The 24,122-nt window shown below is 53.4% G+C and overlaps 2 protein-coding genes across 13 annotated transcripts in view; both read right to left on the reverse strand.

Annotated features, from left to right (window-relative positions):
• The window catches only part of CLK3 (CDC like kinase 3), a 45,456-nt gene extending 40,873 nt beyond the window's left edge, over positions 1-4,583 (reverse strand). The window contains exons 1-3 of one of the 11 annotated variants that reach the window (XM_070233500.1): positions 3,931-4,533; positions 2,475-2,538; positions 2,117-2,343 (exon numbers count right to left, since the gene is read on the reverse strand). The gene's annotated coding sequence lies outside the window, so the exon portion shown is untranslated. Of the gene's footprint in view, positions 1-2,052; positions 2,344-2,474; positions 2,539-3,930 lie in introns of all 11 variants that reach the window. The other 10 variants (XM_070233573.1, XM_070233507.1, XM_070233520.1 and 7 more) reach the window with 10 other exon arrangements.
• Positions 4,584-7,171: 2,588 nt separating this feature from the next.
• ARID3B (AT-rich interaction domain 3B) overlaps positions 7,172-24,122 on the reverse strand; it is a 51,497-nt gene continuing 34,546 nt past the window's right edge. Inside the window, exons 5-9 of one of the 2 annotated variants that reach the window (XM_023653670.2) lie at positions 16,019-16,202; positions 14,557-14,837; positions 14,173-14,427; positions 12,611-12,709; positions 7,172-9,676 (exon numbers count right to left, since the gene is read on the reverse strand). In XM_023653670.2, coding sequence (XP_023509438.1) covers positions 9,513-9,676; positions 12,611-12,709; positions 14,173-14,427; positions 14,557-14,837; positions 16,019-16,202 — 983 coding nt within the window. In that variant the 3' untranslated portion in view covers positions 7,172-9,512. Of the gene's footprint in view, positions 9,677-12,610; positions 12,713-14,172; positions 14,428-14,556; positions 14,838-16,018; positions 16,203-24,122 lie in introns of both variants that reach the window. The other variant, XM_023653662.2, reaches the window with a different exon arrangement.

Raw genomic sequence — 24,122 nt, forward strand, 5'->3', positions numbered from 1 at the left:
AGGGGACCAGTGACTCACTCCTTGGCAGGGTGGGCTCACCAATCAACACAAAGCAAGTTCATGGGGGCCAAGGCACTGAGGGCACAGCCTGGTGCACAAGGACCCATTGCAGAGGGACAAAGGGAAGGGTCTGGAGAGGGAGGGTGTCTGGAGACTTGGGCATGCCCTCAGGGAGCCTCAGGCTGAGTGGTACTACTTACACAGGGAGCACTGAGGGAGTCTCACCCATCAAGACTTTTAGATTCAGGGAAATTTGGAGTCCCCTGTACAGTTTGGAGGGGAAGAATGAGGCCGTCGTGCTCCCTCCCCTCAGTGCTGTTCCATCAGCCTCTGCCAACACAGGATAGCCATATGTCTTTTCTTTGAAGGGTCAAGGCATGGTCTCAGGCTGGCCCCTGTGAGAATGGAGCGCTGAGACAGGGCGAGCTGATGTCCGTGGGGAAGCACCAGATCACGACAGGAACCAGTGCCCCCCACCCTGCCCCCATTCCCAGACTTCCCTGGAGGAAGTAGGCTCAGAGCTAGCCCAGATGCAGGCCGAGCTCAAGAAAGTCTGGGATATGCTGAAAGCTTGGGACTCAGAGCTGGAGGCTCAGCAGCTGGCCCTGGAGGGTGCGCAGAACCAGGTGCTCAGCACTGCCACAGCTCCGTGCCTCTGCCAGGACTGCATGCTTAGGGAGGGACCCCAAGTCTTCCTCATGCCCAATCCTTGGTGCCCACTGTGGCCATTGACCTCCCTTCCCCAGACTCACGCAATCAAGTCCCTCCCAAGCCCTTGAGCCGCCCTCACTCCTACCCCTGGGAGGGCTTGGCCTGGAGCATGCTCACTGCCTCTCTCTACTCCCTCCAAGGTGGCAGAGAGCCTTGCTGAGAAGCTGAGCCTGGAGCAGCAGCTGAGGACTCTGGAGCAGGAGCTGGTGGAAAAGCGAGGGACGTGGGGCAAGGGGGCACCCAGGTCTGAGGGGCTCTGAGGGAGAAACCCCTGTTCCCTCACAGAGATGCTCACCAGACCCCAGAGCTCTTCCCCTTTCCCTGAGGACCTGGGGCCTGTGGGAGGGGGCATTTGGGGACATGCTGTGGAGAAAGTCCTCTCACTCTCTGGGGAGGGACTGCTGGTCCTGGAGGCTGATTATCTCCTGGTTTGTCCTCTCCCCTCTGAAGAGGGGAAGAAGCAGGAAGGGACGTGGCTAGGTGGGCTCTGGGGGGCCCAGGGAGTCAGGACATCTGGGCTCCTGGGCCAGGATCATGGACGGAAGGAGAGTGGCCTTCAGAGCCAAGAAGTCTTGTGCTCAAGTCAGCTCCACCCCGACCAGCCCAGTGAGCGTAAGTCTGCCATCTCTAAGCCTCAGTTTCTTCATCTGGAAAGTGGGGACACTAACAGTACTACCTCACAGGATGAAGTGAGGATTCCATGAGACAGCGCACGTGGCACAATGCTTGTTTCCTGTCCTCCTGAGTCTCCCTGTACCTGGGGTCCAGATAGTGTGAGTCAGTGCTAAAGTCATAAAACCATGGAGGTGTGCCCAAGACCATCTGCATAGAGGGCTCTAGTCACAAAGCTATCCAGTGTTCCATCAACAAGGTGTTATTTGAGGGGCTGGTCCCATGGCCGAGTGGTTAAGTTTGCACGCTCCGCTTCAGCAGCCCAAGGTTTCGCTGGTTCAGATCCTGGGCGCGGACATGGCACCACTCGTCATGCCACGCTGAGGCAGCGTCCCACGTGCCACAACTAGAAGGACTTACAACTGTGTACTGGGGGGCTTTGGGGAGAAGAAGAACAAGAACAAGAACAAGAAAAAAGATTGGCAACAGATGTTAGCTCAGGGCCAATCTTTAAAAAAACAAAACAAGGCATTATTTGCACTTCTTACTAAATTCAGGAAACACTGTGATGTGATATGCAGCCTCCAGTGACAGACGATGTAGCATGCTCCACTGCCTGGAGCGCTCCTGGTCTAGGCTTGCATACTGTTCCACTCTGACAGAGGTCCTCATCTTTATGACCCTGCATGCAGGAGCTTGATGGGGTGGGGCTCCTGTCTTTTGCCTCACCTGTTCTCTGGGGACCCCTAGGGAAGGGGGTCAGATATGCTGGGGAGACTCCAAGACTGCTGACCTTCAGGCTGAGAACTGTGTCCTCAGGGAGCAGGAGCTGGGGCAGCTCCAAGCATCAAGGGCTCCAGTGCTGGCATCGGGAGGACAGGAGTCTCCAGCCACCTCTCAACCCCTGAAGGCAGCAGTTAGGGACTCTTTAGAAGGGCGGGAGGAGTGACCCTGCCTCCCTGTGGGACCCAGGCCCAGTCCATCTCTGCTCAGTTCCTCTCGCTGCCTTCGTCTCTCCGCCTGCAATTGGAGGGGAAACAGAGGCTTGAAGGGTCCTTCCAGCTTGGGCCTTTGCTGGTTCTGAGTGGACTCCTCAGCCGGGCCCCCCTTCCCTGGACAAAGCCGTAGCTACCCCATACCTGGTAACTGACCTGCCTCTCTACCCTCCATGGGGTCAGCCTTTGCCTCATCGACCCCCGGACCTCAGCCACAGCCCTGGAACCACAGAGAAGAGGAGCATCTGAGAAAAGTCCGTGGCCAGGGGCAGTGCCCAGGCTGGGGGAGAAAGGTGGCATGGAGACTGAGGCCCAGAGCCAGCAGGGAAGATTCACAGTGCCCCCTGCAGCACAAGAGATTGAGGTCAGCCCCTTGCCCACCCCCAGTGACCTGGGTGGTCCTGGCACAGAAGGTCTGGACTGACAGGCCTCAGGGAATCAAGGGTGAGCAAGGACTCCTTGGGGAGAAGGGAGGCTCCTCTGCTATGCCATTAGCCCCCAAGGCCAGGGTCTCAGTCAGGCCTGAGGAATGGGGCCCGTTGAAGGTGGCTGCAGAGAGGCCTCCCTTGTCCCTGGCCTGAATACCATGTCCTGACTCTCAGTAGATGAGGCCACCTGTCTCTTTCCCAGGGGGACCCTGTAGCTAGGAGTAGAGCTGGGCAGGGAGTGGCCAGTGGAAGTGCTGGGGTCCTTGTGGGGTTTGGTTGGCCCATTCATGCTGCAGTGCCAGCAGAGTGACAACCAGGGACCCTCTGTCTTACTGGTGAAGGCCTTGGGCATTGGGCTTTAGACTTTCAAAGTGAGTTCTCATTCACTTGTGCCTCAGACCTCTGTACAGTCCCCATGTCCCAGACAGGGAAACTGCCCAGGGAAGGGCAGTAACTTGCCCTGGGCCACACAGCAGCTAAGTCCCCTGGTCCTCTAACCTGTCCCAAAAAGGTGGTTTCTCATTTCACACTACCTTTTCTGAGCTTGACAGCATGACCCATCTTCAGTGGCCAGAGGCAAGACTGTTTTAGGGTTGACATCCCCCTGGAGGTCAACTGGCCATTTTTCTTTTTCTGCACTTCTGTCCCCACCTTTCCTCTACAGAGCTCTGTCAGCTGGGCCTCGGGTCCCCAGAATCCTCCTCAACTCTGTCAGTGAACACTCTCTCCATCTACTGCTTTAACTGCAGCAGAGTTTTGCGGAGGGGGACTCTGTGGCAGGGTGGAGGGTCAGACCATCTCTGGGATTGTTGCCCCAGCATCGCCTTCTGCAGAGTGTTCTCTGCCCTTCCTGCCAGCCACATGGCTGCTGTGGGGGCTGCCGTCTTCTCAACTGATTGATCCAGCACTGGGGACTGAGCCCAGCGGGACCCATGGGCCCCTTCCTAGGATCACTGGACTTGGGACAAAAGAGTAGTTTCTCCACAGTTGACGACTGGACGCACAGAACATGGGAACTGTCAACTGCCCTGTTTTTCACTGTGGAAAAACCTGGAGTTCAGTGAGAACCAACAGAGCCAACCAGTCCCAGAGAGTGGAAATGGGATGGAGAGAGTGTGGTTCAGCTCGGGGGGATCTCTTGCATGGAGAAGACATAAACTTGGCCTTTGGGATGGTCATCTCACCTTGCTTTGTGGCCTGGGCAGCAGGGTGAGCTGGTCTTCAGGAGAGGAATAACTTCCATGGGCAGCGCTTTGGGGTTCCAGACACTTCCTGAGGCCAGCCCCAGGTCCCGCTGCCCTTGGGCTCCTCCATACACCCTGGGGTCCGAGAATAAATCCCTCTCCTTTCTGCTTACGTGGCCCGAGTGGTTTGGGTCCCTTGCCCGGGAAACATCCCCAGTGCCTCCAAAACCAGACCGCTGCCCTGATGCAAGGCTCTCCCTTAGGCCGGGCGTCTGCCCGCCACGTACCCTCTCGGACCCGGCTCCTGTTTGTTTCCCTGGCACAGAGCGCGTCTCCCCCGTCCCCGGCCTTCTCATCTGTCCCTGCGTCCCAGCTGCTGCGAGGTGTGTACAAGCGCAGCAGGGCCCCACTCTTCCCAGTCCTGCTATTCTGGTCGGTTCCTTTTCCCCTTCCCTCCAATGGTGATTCCGGACCTTCTCTTTCAGAAGCCCAAGCCACAGCTCCCCTTTCCTTCCGGGCAACGACCTGCACTCCGTGTCACAGGGACCGCGGACGCGCGCCCGCGAGCGGCGGCGCAGTCTGCCCGCAACTTACCCTCGTCGCGCCGCGCAGTCCGAGGTCCTTCCTAGTCGTCCCGCCCCCTCGCCCCCATTGGCTATGCGGAGGGCACGTGACCCGCCTTGACCAATGAGGTGGGGGAGTTGCGGCGTAGCCGGGAAAGCTGCTCTCGCGGGTGCTTGCAGCCGCTGAGGGCCTCAGGAGACCCCCGGCTGTGCGCAGCGAGGCGGAGCAGAGAGAGGGGACTGCCGAATACCCCCTCCACCCTCTCGTCACCGTGCAGAGTCGCCCCTGCCTCTCACTGACGGGAGGCACATGCGGGCACATGCAGGAGAGGGTAGGGCAGCTCCGTTGGAGTCCATTCCCAGCCCTGCCATCCACTAGATCTGTGACCTCCAGCACGTTTCTGCTCTTCAGTTTCTCCATCTGACTAATGAACAAAGTCACTGCCTCATAGGTCTGTGGGTGGAGTGTTAAATGAGATATTGTGTATGGAGTGCTTAGCACGGGGTTAGGGCACAGACTCGCGGCTCTGCAGCCATGGAATTAGAACCCCTGCTGCTCTTCTCACTAGCAATGGGACCTCAGGCTAGTTACTCCACCTCTCTGTGCCTCAGTTTCCTCGTCTGTAAAATGGGGATAGTGATAGTCCATCTCATAAATCTGTAGAGGATCAAATGACTTAATTCATGCAAAGACCTTAAAAGGCACCTGGCACATGCCAGTTTCACAGCCAAGTTATTAGCATCAGTGCTGTCCCATCTCGTGGGGCACATGTTCAGAGCTGGTCTGGGGTACAAACCTAGGAGCAGAATTGCTGGGCCCTACGGCATGTGCACGTTCCACGCTCCCGGATAGTGCTGAAGTGTTTTCCCAAGTGGTCAGACTAATTTACACTCCCCCAGCAGTCTGTGAGAGTTCCCACTGGTCCCCATCCTCACCACGTCCTGGTATTGTAAGACTAGAGTTTGTGCTATTCCGATGATGCTGGTGTGAATGGCTTTTTGTGCATTTCCTTGATCACTAATGAGGTCCAGCCATTTGTATTTCCTCTTCTGCAAAACACCTCTTCCTAACTTTGCCCCCTCTCCCCAATCCTTTTTGCCTTTATCTTAACAATAAGCATTAAAGAATACATTCTGACTTTTCCTTTGCTATTTGTGTGGTCCAAGTATCTCCTCCCACTTTGTCTTTTTACTTCACGGTATCTTTTGATGAACTTTTTTGGAGGGTCAAGTTGGAGAAATTCTCCCTTTTTTCAATGTCTTTGAGATATTCTTTTATATTTTCTTCTGTGAATTTGAAATGGGATGGAATTGCAGTGGCCAGGTGCCTTGCTCTTCCTAGATTCCCCATCTCTATCAGGAGCCTTAGTCAGCTGCCTCTTCTCCCTCGGCAGCCCATCCAGTCACTACATACCATTTCCATCTAAACATCTCTGGACGCTGCTTCTCCTCCTCTCTCAGCGCCCTCCTAGACTAGGCCGACTGAATATCCACGTGGCAGCCCCTGGTGTGTCACAGCAAGTTGAAGTGTGATACCAACTACCGGTTACCAGTAATTAAAGTCCTAAAGGGTTGGTCACTTCTTTCAAAAGATTTTACGAAATCAGTGAGAGAGGCTCAAGACTGTCCCAATGTCACCTTCATTTTCTAGCACTTCAAAATGGCAGAGAGGGGTCCCCGCTTGCCTACCTCAGAGGGTTGCACAGACAGGTGAGGTGGGTGTTGTTGTGGATAGAGGAGGAAGTTACAAATCCATCCAGTGCTTTACCTCTCTGCCCGTTTCTTTTGGTTTTGCCAAAACCAGGCTGTGCCCATAGGATGTGTATCACGGCAAGAGAAAAAGGCTGAGCGCCCAGGGTCTAGGCCCCAGTTCCAGTGGCAGTGTCCCAGGGTGCCCTCCTGGCTCCAGACCACCCTTCCAGAAAAGCTTCTATGTCCTGGTTAAAATATGTTGGCAGTGCCCTGATGCTCAGAGAATGGCACACAAAACCCATAGCCTGGGATCCATCCTAGCCCCAGACACACTTCTTCCCAATTCCCCTCCTCTCCGTCCCACCAACCCTAGGCAATGGCCACAGTTCCCCAGTGCCAGGTCCTTTGATGCCACTGAGTTTCCATATATCTATCAGTTCCCCTGCTGAGAATGCTTTCTCTCGTCTCCGGTTGGCAGTCTCATTCTTCCAGCTAAAATTTCACCACCTCTGGGAAGCCTTCCAGAGATTCCCTAGTGAGCTGCTCCAGCATCTGTCTGCCCACCAACAGCCTACTGTCTCAGTCATGCTGTATTCTAAAGAACCGGATTTTGTAAAGACGATTGTGCATGCCTCCCAGACAGACTGTGAGCTCCACAAGCATGGGGACCACATGTACTCGGCAGCATCTCAAAAAGGACTTACTAAATGGAGGTGATCCCTGGGCCCTGCACCTGCCAGGACACTGATGTGATACCACTGGAGTCAGTTTTGGTGATCAGGCAGTACCAGAGGGACTCTAATACAGAAAACAGGTGGAGAGTGAGAGCTTTGGGGAAAGGATGGGTGAGCAGTGAAGGGGAGAAGATTCAGGAAAAATCAGGGGATCAGAGGAGCAGTTCACGTACCCCTTTTTACTTTGAAGGCTCTTGCCTCTCCCCATTCCTGTCCGATGGAAGAGTCACTGAAAGCACCTGAGAGCACCGCTGGTGTGAAGAGGTAGAGGTTTATTGAAATATAAACATTCGAGAACATGTAAGATAGAAAATAGCCACAACATATACAGACACTTGCTGCAAGAGGACGTCTGAGGTATTTATCCACTGGCTAGGCTACCCATGTGCTATCACGTTTTCCTGGTTAGAATACATATAAGACGCTGGGGGGGGGGGGCCGGAACACAGCTGCCCCGGCTACCTGCCCACCACGCGGCCTTCAGGTCTGCACCTTTAGGGAAAGCTCCTCTTGGCCCAGGGCCCCGTTCTGGGGGGCACCTGCTGGGGCCCCACTCCTGGACACTCAGGCTGAGACCCTGCTGTTGTCCTTGAGGACAGTGAAGGTTTGCTGAGAAGGTGAGGCTGGGCAAGATGCATGGGGAAAGGGAGAGGATCCAGTGACCGGAAAGACAGTGTGCTGTCCCTGCGTCCTCCGGGTGGGAAGAGTCCATCCTTCGTGACCAAACCCCTGAGAAAGACACACTGGCCAAATATCTGTGACACCTTCCAGTGGGCCCAGCGCCAGCCAACTGGGCTCCTCCCTGGCACCAGCTCCCAGGCTCCCTTCTCTGCCCACGCCCTGCGCTCGCCTGGTGGGGAAGGTGGGGAAGGCTAGTGAGGACCGAGGAGGGTCAGCCCCCCGCGGAGGGGCTGTGCGTTGGTCTGTTGGGGGGCTGGGGGAGGGAGAGAAGATGCAGCGCAGCAGAGCCGTGGCTTACCAGGCTGAGGTATCTGTTTTGTGCTCAAGCTTCTGATTTCCCTTTCCCTTCCCAGACAGGACGGAACGTGGGCCAGGCGTGGGCCCTGACCACCAGAGGCTGATGATGTCCGTGGGCGGCATTCCACTGATCACTGCAAGGCTTACTCGACTGCGAGGTGAGCCTTGTGTGAGAATCACCTCTTCTTACAACAGAGGAGCAGCCTGCTCCAGCCCAGGGTCCAAGAGGAGGCGGAGCTCTCTCGGCGTCTCCTCCTCTGGGGCAGCTGGACCTCTGCAAGGCCCACGGCCTGCCCGTGCCCTGAGGCAGGAATGCTGAGTGAAGGGGAGATGTCCTGCCCCTACCCTGGTGAGCTGGGGGTATGGGTGTGGGACTGGCCCCACTCTGGCAGGAAATGGGTCAAGGACCATCTTCAGAACTGGTGTGGTTTCAGGACCCAACCTGCACAACAGCGGGCCTCTCTGTTCCACCTCCTCCCCCACCTGTGATCCCTGAGTCATCTCTCCTGCCTGCCTCCCCCACCTCCTCACTGGGGTCTTAGGGAAGGGCCAGAGGGGCTGGGGTAACAAATCATTTGCTCGGCTTTGGGGGTGATCTGCTTTCATTCTTTGGTGCTACAATAACAACAATAAAAATTAAAAAAAAAGTCAGCAAAACACATATAAAAAAGATTTCAGAAATGCAAATACTTCCTGAAGAATCAAACATCAACAATTACAAATCTGAGGTATTTCAATGAACCTGACATCAGCAGGTTTGGGGATGCTGGGGCTGAGACGGCCCCATGAGAAGAAGGGAGGCCCAAGGGACAAGTGGGCTGTTCTCGGGACTGCTGGCCAACAAGGGCGAGTGGGGAACGTGAGGTCTGGGAGGGTCGGGAGGGTCAGTGTGGAGTGGGTGCCAGGACCTGCCTGGGCAGCCCCGAGGCCCCGCCTCTCCCTCAGCAGATGCCCAGTAGGCCCTGGGACCTGAGGACTGCCCGCAGGTGACCTTTCATGGGACAATTAAAAGGGGGAAGTGGGGCCCTGAGGACTGCTTCAAGACTTGAATCTGAGGGACCCACACCCTAGGAACCAAACATGGTAGGCAAGGTGGGCTTGGACGGCCCTATCCCATGCCCAGCAGAGAAAGTCCATGGAGGCCTGCTCTTGGCTCCCAGCAGCCCCACAGGGGAGTTACAGATTGGGGACTGAGCAGGGGAAGAGACCAGTGACCCTGGGGTCATGGCAGAAGGGAGGGGAAGGGAAATAAATTAAAGGGAAAGGAATATGGAAGGCCTCCAGCCCCGTGTCGGCTTACAGATTGTCGATACACTGTGCCTGGGATGCTAGGTGGCCTGGGAACTCTGGAGGAAGCTGGATGCCCACAGACCCCACCCAGTTCTCCAGGACAATCCCTGATTGGACAACGCTGCCCTGTCCTGCCCCTCGAGCCTCCCCCTGTCCCCAGAGTACAGCAGGACCCGAATGGAGCCTGGACAGACAGACATGTCCAAACTCTCAACATCTGGCCAAATGGTGTTTGACGTGGGCTCCATGAGATGAGGTAAATTCTGTGCATCAACTTCCTTCACTCTCAACAGGAGAGTGGGGAATGGGAAGCTGGGTCTGCCCTTCAGAGGGACCAGCTGGTGGAGGGCTCTGCACTGGGGGTGCCCCGAGATGAGGTAGGACTTGGTGAGCAGTGTGAACTGCTGCTGCTGCTGGCGCTGCTGCCGATGCTCTGGGGTGCAGATCCCGCGATGAGGTGGACCACAGGCTTCTGGGCAAACAGCACACCTGGGGTAGGGGAGGAGACGAAAGTGTGAGCAGATGCGGAGAGAGGAAGGTTCAGTTCATTTCCACCGTATTGACTGCTGCCTAACTCTGCACAAGGCTCCATTCTAGACATCGTGCTAGTGCTGACAGATGTCCAAACCCTGTCCTGCCCTCAGGGGCTTCTAGGCCCGAGAGGCGGACAGACAGGGAAACAGAGTAATTCTGCTGAAATGTCACAAAGGCTCTGGGGGAAGTGTACGCGGGGCACTGTGGGAACCAAAAGGTTTTGGAGGGCAGGGGAGACTTGATCAGGAAAGGCTCCAGAGGGAGAGCATGCCTAGACTGTCAGAAAAAGGGCCAAATCAAGAAGGGATGGTTTGCAGGCAAAGGAGATCTGAGAGAACAAAGAGCAGAGAGAGGCAGCGAATGTGCCGGGTTGACACAGTGGCGTGCAGTGACTAGGGGATGCCGAAGGCAAGACACGGGAGCAGGTGGGGCTGGAGAGACAGGAGGGCGAGGTAACGGGGGCCTGTATGCCTCTTAGGAAGCCCGGGGTGTACCCGGTAGGGGTCATAAAGCCCTTGAAAGTTTTTTGGTATTTTTTTTGAGAAAGATTAGCCCTGAGCTAACATCTGCTGCCAATCCTCCTCTTTTTGCTGAGGAAGACTGGCCCTGAGCTAACATTGTGCCCATCTTCCTCTACTTTCTATGTGGGATGCTTACCAGAGCATGGCGTGCCAAGCGGTGCCACGTCCGCACCCGGGATCCAAACCAGCGAACCCCAGGCCGCTGAAGCAGAACATGAGCACTTAACCGCTGTGCCACCGGGCCGGCCCAAAGACTCATTCTTTTTTTTGAGGAAGATTAGCCCTGAGCTAACATCCATGTGCATCTTCCTCTACTTTCTATGTGGGATGCTGCCCCAGCATGGCTCGACAAGCAGTGTGAAGGTCTGCGCCCAGGATCCGAACCAGCGAACCCCAGGTCGCCAAAGCGGAACATGTGAACTTAACTGCTGCGCCACCAAGCCAGCCCTCCCTTGAAAATTTTCAGGGAAGGGACATCATGAGATGTAAGTTACAGAATGCTCTCTGTGGGGTTGGGAGGAATATGGGTGATGGAGGCCTGCAAGGTAGCCACTCTAGCAGGGCAAGAGAGGTCTGAACCGGGGCGGCGGTGGCAGCAAGGATGGGAGAGGAGGAGAGGGAGCACAGAGGAGCGCTGCCTGCTTAGCTCTGGGGGACGAGGACGGGCATGAGGGGCTCTCAGGAACAACTTCCAGGCTCCCTGCCTGGGCAACTGCACACCCACTGAGAAGGGCACAAGTGGGACAGGGACTGAGGCAAGTGAGGTTTGGGGAGCCTTCAACTCTCTTCTGAGTGCTCCCCATTCTGAGAAAGAGGCATTGTCTTCTCCTTTCTCCTCACAGAGGACGAGAGGATACTGAGATCCAGGCGCTGATCTCCTCCGTCCCTGCCTTCTCCACAGAGCCACTCCTAACCCCCAAGCCTCCTGGACCACCACAGCACACCAGGAGGCAGAGGGCACTCTGGCCCTACCAGCTGGCTCGCCCGGTCTCCTCGAGGGGCTCCTATGTCAGGCAGAGACCTCAGCATGTGGCCTCTGAAGCGCCAACTACGTGGTGCCTGCGAGGCAACCTGGCATCACAGCCTCTCTGCAGGCTGCTTGCAGGCTGTTTCCAGGAGCTCTGCCCCTTCCCTGTCCTGACCCTGATGCCACAGCGGGTGGCCCAGCAGAGATCCCAAGTATGAGGCCTGCCGGTGGTGCCTCAGGGGGACTAGTCCCCAGCCCCCAGGACAGGAGCACTCACAGAGACAGGAGCAGGCCCTGAGGAAATGCCCCCATTTTGGTGGAAGGTGCAGCTGTAACGCCCTCCGCAGGCCCCTCCTTCTGCCTCTCTAACAGGAGGCCAATGCCCAGGCTCCCGGAGGAGGCCACTGGCTCGTGTGCCCCGGGGGCTCCCTGGCCGCCACTCATGAAGCTGCACTTAAGAGTCGGCTGCATTTGTTCCCAAAGAAATGGGAATGGGAAAAGGATGGCTGTTTCTATGAAAATGAAGTTGAGTGTCTTGGATAGTCTTGGTAAAGGTGCTAAAGCAACCAACAAACAAAAAAACAAAAAAACTATTGCCATTAGATTTAGGGAGACAGAACTGTAAAAGACTTGGGAAAATTTTCAAAAAAAATTATAGGCTGATTCTGCTGCACTCAGATTCCACTGCTTGTAGCTCAGTCCTTGGTCCATTTTATTTTTTATTTTTATTTATTTATTTTTCTTGAAGAAGATTAGCCCTAGCTAAGATCTGCCATCAATCCTCCTCTTTTTGCTGAGGGAGATTGGCCCTGAGTTAACATCTGTACCCATCTTCCTCTATTTTATATGTGGGACACCTGCCACAGCATGGCTTGACAAGCGGTGCGTAGGTCCGCACCCAGGATCCAAACCAGCAAACCCCGGGCCACCAAAGCAGAATGTGCAAACTTAATTGCTGCGCCTCAGGGCTGGCCCCTGCTTGGTCCATTTCAAAGAAGGGGAATGAAAGACGATGATTAGGAAGAGAAGAGGTGAACCACAGTCAAAGAAAGGAGAGCGATGCATTAGAAGACTGTAATGGTGGACACTGATGTGACTTACAATATGATGTGTAAGGCGCTAGACTCTAACTCTTCACATTAAATGACTTTTTCAATTAATGAGCCAACCATCGGTCCAAAACGGTTAGATGAAGGGTTTCTATCATTCTGTCAAAGGTGGAGGGGACGGACCTGTCATCCTGTTAGCAATCCTCAGCTCCTACTGGTCCAGAAGAACCACCTGACCTTTGGGACCTGGAAACTACAAAGAAGGAAGCCACCCCCAGGAAGGTTTTCAGATAGGACAGTGACAAGAGGGCCCCCACACCGGCGGCCTCCCTTAGAGCTCCAGGAGCCTCACCTGTGTAGGTGGTACCATCAATGTCCACAGACATGTTGATGCTCCCAATGCTGCTCGTGGTCAGGTTCAGTGCTGCAGCCGACGCCTCTGATCTGTCTTCTGCTGGGACAAGGGAGACAGCAGGCCTGGTCAGGCCTCCTGGCTCTTTTGTTGTCCTCTCTGAGGTTCTCCCACTCTCCCTGCCTGACCGTGGCAGGATGAGGCCTCCCACTGTTAGAGAGCATCTGTATAACCTTCACTTGAGGGTAAGGCCTGGCAGGAGAACCAGGCTTGCCAGCATTCTATTGCTTGCTTTCTCCACTGAGCCACTTCACTTCCCAAGTCCTGCTGCTCTCGGAGAAAAGGGATCAGTTGGCAAGGAGGCTGACCTTGGCTCACAGCTGTGCACTGACACTTTCAACGCGATTCAGCAAGGCCTAACTGAGCACCCTCTATCCATCAGGCTGGGGATCAGAGACCAGTAAGACCCAGTCCCTGCCTCTGAGGACTCGCCTTGCCGCCTCCTCCCCATAACCAGGCTGGGAAGTCCTCAAGGAGAGGGTCTACCTGCCCAGCACGTGGCCTGGCACCCGGCACTCCATCTCCACCTGAGCATGTGGGGTTCAGGGAAGGCTGCGGGTGCTGGCACATAGGGCCTCTGCCCAGCTCACCCCAGGCTCCGCCCCTTCATTACGCAGACAGCAGAGATTCTTCCAGATGAGTTGCCTTTTCTATTAGCCTCTGGCTTGTGCAGGACCAGGGGCACCTGGCCCTGAATGGGTAACAGGGTGGAGGCCTGCTGTGTGGGCTGTTAGCTCCAGCTCCCTTCTGCTCCTCGCTCAGGGGAAAGTGGGACAGGGAGGGGCTGCCTGGGAATATGCACAGCAACCTTCACACCTGATTTCTTCCCAACACACGCTTATTCATGTTTGTTCTGAGACAGAGCCAAGGGCAAGAATGACAAAGAATATGTGTGTGAAGAGGAAAAGGGGAGAAGAAGGAACAAGGAACATGGCACTGCAGTTTGGGGGAGAGAAGGTGGAGCACCTAGGAAATGCAGAGGTGAGGGGAGGATGTCAATAATGCTGCCAAACTTGTACTTCCTCCTTTCCTTTCATTCCCCAGGGTCACTGGCAGCCTGGCCTGAGGCAACACTGGCTCCTCTCTGAGCCTCAAGAATAGAGGTGCTGTCTTCCTCCCAGGCCAGAGACCTACATCCCGTGAGGAACTGGGGTGAAGGCTGAGCCCTTTAATTTGGGTACATCAAAAGGCTCGTGGGGGAGAGAGACACAGCAGCTGTTCCTGAAGGTCTCCGGCCCCTCCTCCAACAACCTCTTTCCTTTTTTGCTAAAGAACAGGGCACTGCCTGAGGCGATTTCTGGCCCCTTGAAAAATGACCTTTGCTTGGTGAACTCAGATCTCAGTGGCCATGATTTCATATGGTTTTCTGGCCTCTAGACCTTTCTAGGGGCCTTGAGGGGCCTCACCCTGGTGCTGGGGGACGGTCCTGGGGCCATGCCCTTGACTGGAGCCGGGCTGGCACTCATCGGGAGGGGAGGAACCTGCCCTGGGCCAGCGCTCACCCCTGCCGTTGATCCTGATCTTCATGGGCAGCTGCCGTGCCATGCTGAAAAAGTTGCGCTGGAAGGCCTGCTGTACCAGGCGCTGCTCCTCCTCCGACAGCCGGGATGTCTTCTTCTCAGGGGGCTCCCCTGACTCCAGCCGTTCCCGCAGCTGCTCCAGCGTGGCCGTCCGGGTAGTGGCCTGCTGGCCTGCCAAGGCCACAGGCACAGCCAGGCGATTTGGCACGGGCACTGTTGTCACTGAGACTCCATCACCTGGCAAAAGCACCAGAGCTGGACCCACCCACAATCCACCCTCCTGCCTGACAGCCGACTCCCCCACCCAGTCTTGGACACGGGGAACTTGGCTCCCTCCCTCCCTTCTCTCCCAAGGGCCTTGCAGACCTTTCCTGAGAGTGGTGGCTGGGGATATCCGAGGGCTGCTGGTATTGGTGCCACTGCTGGAGCCCAGTCCAAGGATGGGGAAGCGGATCTTTGGTGGGGAGAGAAGGGCAGGGGCCCCGGCAGCTGCAGCAGTGGCAGCAGTGGGCGAGTAGCCAAAGAGAGAGGAGCTGTAGCTGGGCCGCCGGCCCTCCCTCCGGTTGCCATCAATGGCTGCCTGGAGCTCAGCTGGGGAGCTCAAGGCTTTCTTCTCACACTCGTAGGCATAGAGGTACTTCATGTACCTGGAGGGAAGGAAGGAAGCAAGGAGAACAATGCAAAACACGCACCAGAGACCGCTCACTTTAAGTTGATGGGTCTCTGGAAGCTGCCTTTGCTGGACGGGCCTCTAGGACAAAGGATCACAACCTGAGCACTTGATGGAAAAGTCCAGGACTGCTGGACACTTGGCCCCAGGCCCCTCTAACTGCTACTCAATTCTAAACACTGCTCAGACTGGAGGCATCGTTAAGGTGAATAGGTAACATCTTCCCTAACTTCCTACACCCCACGAGAAATTAGGCCCGTGTTTTGCCACGTATTTCCGGTTCCTTGGTCTCCAAACCATTCTAAGTAAGCTGGTCAGAGAGGTGCAATTCCTCCTGTTGTGCGTGGACCCAGAAATGCTGTCCCTCTTAGTGTCAGATGTCCCAAAAAGCAATTTTCTACCTAAGAACTGTGAGAGAAAGATTGTTATACTGCTTATGACTCTGTCCCCAATTCTGCTGGAACCGTTCCATTAGATAAAGCCCTTTCACTTTCCAACAAGGTCATAACATGCCACCGAACTGATATGTCAGCTGCTCATTCCTTATTCTTCATAGAGCAACTTCCAGTGTGTTCCAAAGAACAGACTCCCCTCTGGCCCTCATTCTCCAATGTTTCACTGCTTCTATCACCCTTGTAATTAACTCAAATGGTTACAAAAAGAGGTTACCAATCCCAGTGGGGCCTGACTGCCTGCCTTCCTCTGGGTCCTCTGTTGCTGGGCAAGCTGAGTGTCGGGGAGGAAGAGCCAGGCTTAGACTGGAGCTGCTGTGTGGGAGTCAATGTCCTGGAAAGGGAAGCCCAGGTGGGAATCTCAGCTCTACCATTTACTAGCTGGTATGACCTTGACTGAACAATTTAACCTCTGAGATTTAGTTTTTATTATCTGGAAAGTGAAGACAACACTTCCTTTACAGGGTTGACGGGAGGTTTGAATGAAACAGAATGGTGAAGGAGCAGCGCATGGGGACATTGGGGGACAGGGCTCTCACTGGTACTTAGGTCTAGCAAGGGAGTCACCTCAGCAAGCTCCCGGCTGTTTCGGGAATTCCACTCATCTTGCTCACTGTACAGTGGAACATCCTTCCTTCCCCTCCTCTAGGTTAAAACCTCCCCTTTTCCAGCCTCGGCTTCCTCTCTCCAAGCCCTGGCTGCTCACTGTGTCCTCAGGGTGAAGGCGGCACTGGTGATAGATGTGGGCAGGTTCAGGCCTTTGGTGATCTCCCTCCAGATCTTCTTGTTGATGATCTCCACCAGGCCCCCCTTCTCCGTCACCAGCTTATAGAGCATGTATAAGTCCAGGATCTGCTTGGCCATGATGGGGATTCGGTTGATGGGGGTCCCTGTGATTGTCCAAAGAGAGAAACAGAGGGGTATGTCATCATCCAGCAGAGAATACATCTGCTTATGCATACCACCTTCTGCTGAGTTGGAAATCTGTCAGGAAATCTGCTTACAAGTAAATTTGACTTAAACCCTTAAAAGCCTGGAAGCTCTCAGACTAGCTGCCAGTTGTCCTTGGGATGAGCAGAAAGATAGGTCCAACTCACAGGCTGTGTGGCCTTGGGTGAAACATGTAGCCTCTCGGGGTCTCTTTTCCCATCTGTAAATAAGAGGGCTGGACTAGATGACTTCGAAGATTTATTTTTTATTTTCTATTTTTTTGTGCTAGCAGTAGAGTCCAGATTCTCTCCTAATGATGTGGCAACTCACACTCCTCTGGAGCCTCAGAAGCCAATCAGCTGCCTCCTCAGGGAAGCCTTCCCCGCCGGTCCTGCCCTATCATCCCCCGGGCAGCTCCCTGGCTTCTCCTTTGCAGCTCTCAGTGCAGTTGTAACAGTGCTTTATTTGCATCCTGCCTGCTTTCTCCTCTCCTGCTGCAGGATGCAGAAATGGTTTTTTTCTCTCCTGTGTCCCCACCATGTCAAAGGAGCTGCTGGACACACAGGTCTCCAGAGGGATGAAAAGCTACTCAACAGTTCTCTCCCCACTAATCACTCTGCCGAGTCCCTGGCCTCTGAAAGAGGGAGGGTCAGCGCAGCTTCCGGCCACGGGCCCGAAGGGAAGTGAGAGGAGCCAGGGACTTGATTAGGAAACCGGGCACCGGACAGGAAGGCCTACTAATGAGCACCAGGGGACGGCAGGGAGGGCGGGGCCAGAGCCCTGTTCACAGGCGGCCGGGATGCTCGTCAGGAGGCGTGATGGATGACTGTCATTTGGCAGCCTCGAGATTAATGATCTGGAGGTCAGAGGGGAGAATTCCACAGGGAAGGGTCACCGTCCAGGGCAGCGTATGAGACTTGTTGCCTTTTGATGGCAAACCCCTTTTACTGTACACAGACTGCTCCTCCCGTCTTGCCCCTCTCCCACTGCCCCAATCTTGCTGAGGTCTCACTGACTGCCTGGTGGACTTCAGGCCAGCTTGATTAGAGAAGGACTGTTTGTTTCACTCCTCCCACTTCTTTCCCCTCAAGGAATGGCATTTTCTTCTCAGCCCTGGAACATCAGCCTCATCAACTCTTCTATAGGAGAATTCAAGCCAGAGAATGCAGTGAGGGGTCCCACATTTATGAAGAGAAAGCAGCGTGAGCATGAACACATGGGACTGCTATGGTGGGACCAGGCCTCTTTTCTAAGTGTGGAGAGGGAGTTAGAGGTCTCGAAGACCTTTGTCTTGACCAGCTGGTCTTTGGAGGGTCAAGGATAAAGGGGTCATGGAGTTAAATTCAAAGATTCACAGGGAAAGCATCAGAGGATTAATGGCATCCGCCTAAGACACACAGCCCGCGTGTTGGTTACCTTCTCCCTTTGCTGCTCTAGATGGTAAACCTTATTCCTGTCATAAAGACAAGAGCCTGATGCAGCAGAACTGGTCCCCTGGCAGGACAGGGCTAAGGATCACCTCCTTTTGGAGGCCTGACTGCCGGGGCACCCTCACGGCCTGGCAAGTTCATACTCTCCATGGCATCACCTGGAGACTCTGGGAGGACCACTCCTAAGGTCCCCTCACATAGGCCCCCTCAGTTCACATTTCCTGAAGCTTCCAGGACATCTTCACATGTGTGACCTGTTCCCTTCCAAGTCAGAATGTTCACACTAAGCTCCCCTTCATCCCCTAAGCTAGCTCCCTTTTCCCACTGCTTCCTCCTCTTCCAGCAACACCATCACTCTTTGAGGTCTTAGGCAGAAACCTCAGAGGCAGCCCTGGCTCCTCTTCTCTCCTGTTTCACCCACCTTTAGGTTGTAATGAGGCTTCTCCGATTCTTCCTTTGAGGTGCCTCTCAAAGCTATCTTCCTTTCTGGCCCATAACCACTACCCCAGACCAGGCCCTTGGTGGCTCACAACTAGATGCCTACAGCAGCCACTCACCCATGCACTCAATCTGCACACTGCTGCCAGACAATCCTACTAAAATACTACTTTTACCATATTACTCACATCCTTGTTTAAAAAGCTACAAAGACTCTTATTGCCTACCCATCCCACCGTACATGTTCAGTCTCACGACCCGTGTTCGTCAACACTCCTTAAAAGATTACGTATGAAGCATTTCCAACACATCCCAGCAACTCACTCTCACTCCAGTGAGTCAGGGCTTCTCACTGTCACCCCTAAAACCACGCTCATTTCTCCCCTAATTTTTGCTTTGTGCTCTCCCTCATCAAGCCTAAAATGATCTGCCTCTGCTCAAATCACCTCTACAATGGCCTTCAACCTGCACTCCCTCCAGGGAGAACTTTCTCACTACTCCAGTTCACGTGGATTTCTTCCTGCTCAGAATTTCTACTATAAACCCTACAAGTTCAGCAAATAATTATTCTGATTGTTTCATGTACAGTCATGAGTCACTTAACGACAGGGATAAGTTCTGAGAAATGCGTCATTAGGCGATTTGGTCATTGTATGGCATCGTAGAGTGCAAGATGGTGGAGCCTACTGCACACCTAAGCTACATGGCGCTAATCTGACGGACCACCGTTGGACACACAGTTTATTGGTGACTAAAATGTCGTTATGCAGCACATGACTGCATGTTTGCCTGGTGTCCCAGGAGGACTGCAAGCTCTGTGAAGGCAGGGATTGTTTTTCCTTCACACGTCTCGAATATTGTGCTATTTAATAAATCAAACCACCATGCAGACTAAAAAACAAAAGTGCTTCTCAGAGTCAAAAACAAGCAGCTCCATGGTAACCCAAGTGGGAATCTTAACTGCATTTCCCTCATGCTTGTGGTGTGCCCGCCAGGACCCGTCACTAGCTTTCAATGTCTAATGCTGAGAGCGCTGAATAGAAGTCACCCTCTCTTCTCAAGTCCAAGCAGGTTCATCAGGGTCACAACCCTTACTAAACAGATGCGGCAACTGAGGCTCAGAGTGGTTAAGCTCTTTGTGTGAAAGTCTCACAGTAAGAGGACTAGCAGCAGAATGGATGGAGAGTTGGGGCTTTTGAGAAGGTAAAGAAACGATGACCTCATTCAGTGGGGCCAAAGAGAAGGGAAAACATATTAAAGAGGGGAGGGGGCTGGGGCTGTGACCTACACAGAACAGGTGTGGCTGAGCATATAACTACCAAGCAGGGCTTGCCCAGGCAATGGAGGGCTGTCCTTCAGAACAGTCCCCCTGGTGAGCCAGCTACCACCAGGTTTTGGAACTCCACTTGGGAAAAGCCTTCAGAGTTTGCACTATTTTCGTTTGAATCTCTTCAATGGTGGTAAATCTTCAAAAGTAAAGGGTGTATTTTACGTTTAGAAATGGCCATTCACAGAGGCAAGCCAGAATAGGATGAAGTAACCAGGCTGTTTATACTGATTTTATTTGAAGATGGGTGTGACCATAAACCATGACAGATTTTCTAGTATGGCTCAAACTGCCTTTGAAGGCCACTCCCCAGAGAGGAATTATAAATTCTGAGTAGCCATTGAACTAAATGTCTAGCTATTTAAAATGGCTTCTTTGAAAGACAACATTACAGATGCAGAAATTTCATTAAAAATTGGCCTTTTCATAGTCACCCAGAGTGTGACTGCATTAGGCTGAGAACTGGTCAGGGACAAGGGGAACAGAGGTAGATATCGGACCTGAGAGGACAAGGAAGGGGCAAAGTGGTGTCTGAAGTCAAGGACGTAAGCCTAACCAAAGAGGGACCTCTTCCAAGCTCTCCAGAGAAACCACAGGCCAGGGGTGCACTGGGACCCTGGTGGTGACCCCAGCAGCCGTGCTCAGTGGCCCAGCCCTACTCTGGGCATACAGGGATCTTGCTTTCCCTCACATGGGCCCCTACGGCTTGGCCAGGCACCCTGGTTCCAGAGGTCAGTGGGTAGGGGGCACAGGCGCTTTCTTCCTTGTGTGGACACCTGTGACACTGCTAAAAGTAGCTCCCAGTGCAGACAGGCCCCTTGGTACTGTCGGAAATAAACTTGAGGCTATTCTGAGAGCTAGCTCCCGACGACAGTACGGTTTTCTCACATTATCCAAATAATCCAGAAACAAAACCTGCCCTGGCTTCAATTCTTCTGACAACAAGGAGGAGCAGGATCCTCAGGCTGCCCTGTGTCTGCAGCCTGCTCTGTGCTTGACAGCCCTGGCGTCCACCTCCTTTGTCCTAAGACTCAACTATGGAGAGAGAAGGGAGAAAGCCTTTTAGCTGAGTTTACTTGCCTGAACAAGAAAGAAAACCAATACATTATACTGGGCAGTGGGGATGGGGGATCGACATATTCAGCCTCAGTTTCCCCATCTGTGAAATGAGGACTTTGGACTAGACGACTCTCAGTTCTAAACTCCTATGGGGCTATGAATAAAAATGAAACAAAAATTGGTGATTGTGATTATTACAAAGGGACGGTAAGCTGGTTTGGGGAGCTTGCCTGAATAATGGAATAATGTTGCCAAGTGACCTTGAGATGGGTGGTTTGGGATCTTCTCCTATGAAGGGCCCCTGTGTGGCTTAGGACCAGGTCTGTGAAGTTCAAGTCCGTACGCAATGGCTCTTTCCCTAGCCTTGCAGGGAAGCAGGGAGTCTCTGTCTTGCTCTCTGGGCCGGATTACATCTTCCTCTAAGGAGGCTCTTCATCTGAGAGGGGACAGGCCTCTGTCCACAATAAATGCAAAAGCAACCTGCAGAGAACCAGGAAGGGGGCAAAGAACCACTGCAGAGAGCTCTCTGTGGGTCACTGGTGTTGGCCCTGCAGGAGGCTGATCTCCTCCCCCATCATGCCTCCCAGAGCGGGGTGAGCACCTGATGGGGAAGCCTGCGGACTGTCAGTCACTGCTATCAAAGCAGGAGCTGGGGTTGAGGGTAATTAATCATGCTCCCTCTGACAGGAATCCAGGGCCTTATCTGTACCCCAAGAAATGCCGCTGGTCTCCAGTTCCCTCCTCAATAAAGGAGACTGACAGTTCCATCAAAGAGACCCCTTATCAGATTTCAGCCAGGGAGCCTGAGGCAGCCTGAGGGATGATGCGGAAAGGCTTTTATGAGGACCACAGACCCAGTGAAGCCGTGGGGACTCCTGGGGCTTTAACCCTTGGTGGTGGGTATGCCTCCGGACACAGGCATTAGTGGGCCAAAGCTATAATCAGGAGTTTCCAGTGCAGATGGAGCCAAACAAAAGCTGCTCCCTGGCACTCTGCTCTCCTTCCCACCACTCAAACCATGGAGACAGAGGTGGGGGTAGGGGTGAGGGCATAGGGAGTCTCAGGATGGTCTCCTCTGGCACTGGAGATAAAGATTGGAGATGGCAGGAGTGTTGTGGGGAGCGCCACTTCCTCCCCACCGCAGAGAATGGGCATGTTCCAATGAAGACCAGAAGCAATCAGGGGGCAGGGACCCCAGACAGAGCTGCATGGCTGTCTTCCTGCCTACTGGTCAGGGGTGAGGGCCCAGGACCCAGGGCGTGGCCCTCAGGGACCCTTGCTGCTTTTTCCTGACTTGGAAAAAGATCATTAATCATTTCCATAGCCTGTCAAGAGAGCTGGGCAGCTGACCAGAGAGCCTAGAAGAGTTAAGCCCCATGTTAAGTGGTGAACGTGCACAGACAGACAGGTAGGTAGGCCTCTTGCCCATTCCTCTGCATATTAATTCTTGCCCCGCTCTAGTCCCCAGGAACAAGTGGAGAAATGACTGGTGATTTTCCCCTCAGACTTGTTTATGTAGAAAACACTCCCCATCGGGAAACAGGGTAGCCGTGTCTGGTAGTGTGCAGTGCAGTGTGTAGTTGACTGTTCCTCAAGACAGGGCAGAGGCAAGGATGTGCAAATATCTAACACTGGACTGACAGGTATCCTTAAGCCCTCCAGCTCCGAGTTCCCACTGAGTGGGTCCAACTGACATATGGTATAGCACACTAATCTTAAGTATACAGCTCACTGGAGTGTTACTTCTGTGTGCACCCTTGTAACCATTCCTCAGATAAAAATACAGAACACTTCTAGCACCCCAAAAAACGCCTTCATGCCCCTTCCCAATCAATACCCATCCCCCGACACCAGCCTTCCCAGGAGGTAACCATTATTCTGACATGTATCACCATGGGTGATTTTCTTGAACTTTATATAAATGGAATCATGTAGTATATATTCTTTTGTGTCTGACTTCTTTTGTTCAACAACAGGTCTGTGAGAGTCACCCTCGTTGGGTACAGCAGTAGTTCATTCTTTTTTGTACGTGTGTGAGGAAGGTTGGCCCTGAGCTAACATCTGTGCCAATCTTCCTCTACTTTGTATGCGGCATGCCTCCACAGCATGGCTGATGAGTGGAGTAAGTCCGAGCCCGAGATGTGAACCTGTGCACTCCAGGCCGCTGAAGCGGAGCACACAGAACTTGGCCACAGGGCTGGCCCCCTAGTTCATTCTTTTTTATTGCTGTGGTATTCCACTATATGACTATGCCACCATTTATCCATTCTACTGTTGATGGGCATTTGAGTTCTTTCCAGTTTTTGGCTCTAGTGAATGGTGCTGCTATGAGTATTCTTGTACGTGTCTCTCGGTGAACACAAGCACTCATTTCTGATGGGTATAAACCAGGAGGGAACTGCTGGGTAACAGGGTCAGTGTATGTTTAGCTTTAGTAAAATACTACCAAACAGATTTCCAAAGTGGTTATGCCCATTTACATTCCCATCAGCAATGCATGGGAGTTCTGGAGGCACCAGAACCCAAGAGGTTAATTTTAAACTCATTATGCTTTCTGATACTCTAGCTCAGACAAACTGCTTTAGTTGAAGTTCAACAGTATGTGCAATGCTGTATTCTACTATGGCTAATAATAAAATTATGGTTATGGCTGTGCTGTCTCCTTCCTTAAAAACTGTGTTCAAAGAAGTTGGCCAAGGAGTTAGAAGGAGGTGGACTGTGGTGTCTTCTCTGCTTTGCTTTCTGCTGATCAACAGACCCGGCTGTCGTCTCCAGGAGAGGGGGTGGAAGGCTGCCCAGGGAGAGGCACAGCAACTCAAGGGCCTTCTGGCATGGGCAGCGCACCGCTCTCTGAGCTTCCACTGCCAGTCCGTGCCACTAGCCTCTCAAGACCCAGTAGACTTCCCCACAGTGTAAGGGGACCAAACCCTCACTTTAAACTTTGCCTGCATCAACCCTTGGACGACTTACTGACTACTGGCTCACCTTGGAACAAAGGAGGCAAAACTCATCAACCCAATTTTACCAAGTGCTAGAAGGACCAATAAAATATTTTGAAGGGATAAGAGGCTGACTGTAATGACAAAAGTGGGCTATTCAAATTAATCATGCTTGGGGCCAGCCCTGTGGCCGAGTGGGTAAGTTCGAGGCTCTGCCGCAGGTTCGGATCCTAGGCGCAGACATGGTACCGCTCTTCAGGCCATGCTGAGGTGGCATCCCCCACGCCACAACTAGAAGGACCCACAACTAAAATATACAACTGTGTACTGGGGGGCTTTGGGAGAAAAAGGAAAAATAAATTCTTAAAAAAAAAACCAAACAAACAAAGTAATCATGCCTTTCAAAAACCAGGATCCCTTCCCATTATCATGGATAACTGGGTTGTTATAGGGTATTAAATGACTACTAAAAGTGGGAAAAAGAAAGTATATCAACAGCAGTTGGATCACCTGGGGAGAGAGAAAGATCTGGCCTCAGACAAACGGCTAACCCTGAGACAAACTCTTGCATTTTAGACTTTCGTCTGTGGATAAAGGTAGAAAAGGAAGCCCGAAAGCCTATTTTATCTGACAGAGACAACGTATTTTAGTCTATCAGGAAGAATGTCCACGGCACAGGCCATTTAC

This window comes from Equus caballus, chromosome 1, assembly GCF_041296265.1.
Source record: "Equus caballus isolate H_3958 breed thoroughbred chromosome 1, TB-T2T, whole genome shotgun sequence".
Lineage (NCBI taxonomy): Eukaryota > Metazoa > Chordata > Mammalia > Perissodactyla > Equidae > Equus > Equus caballus.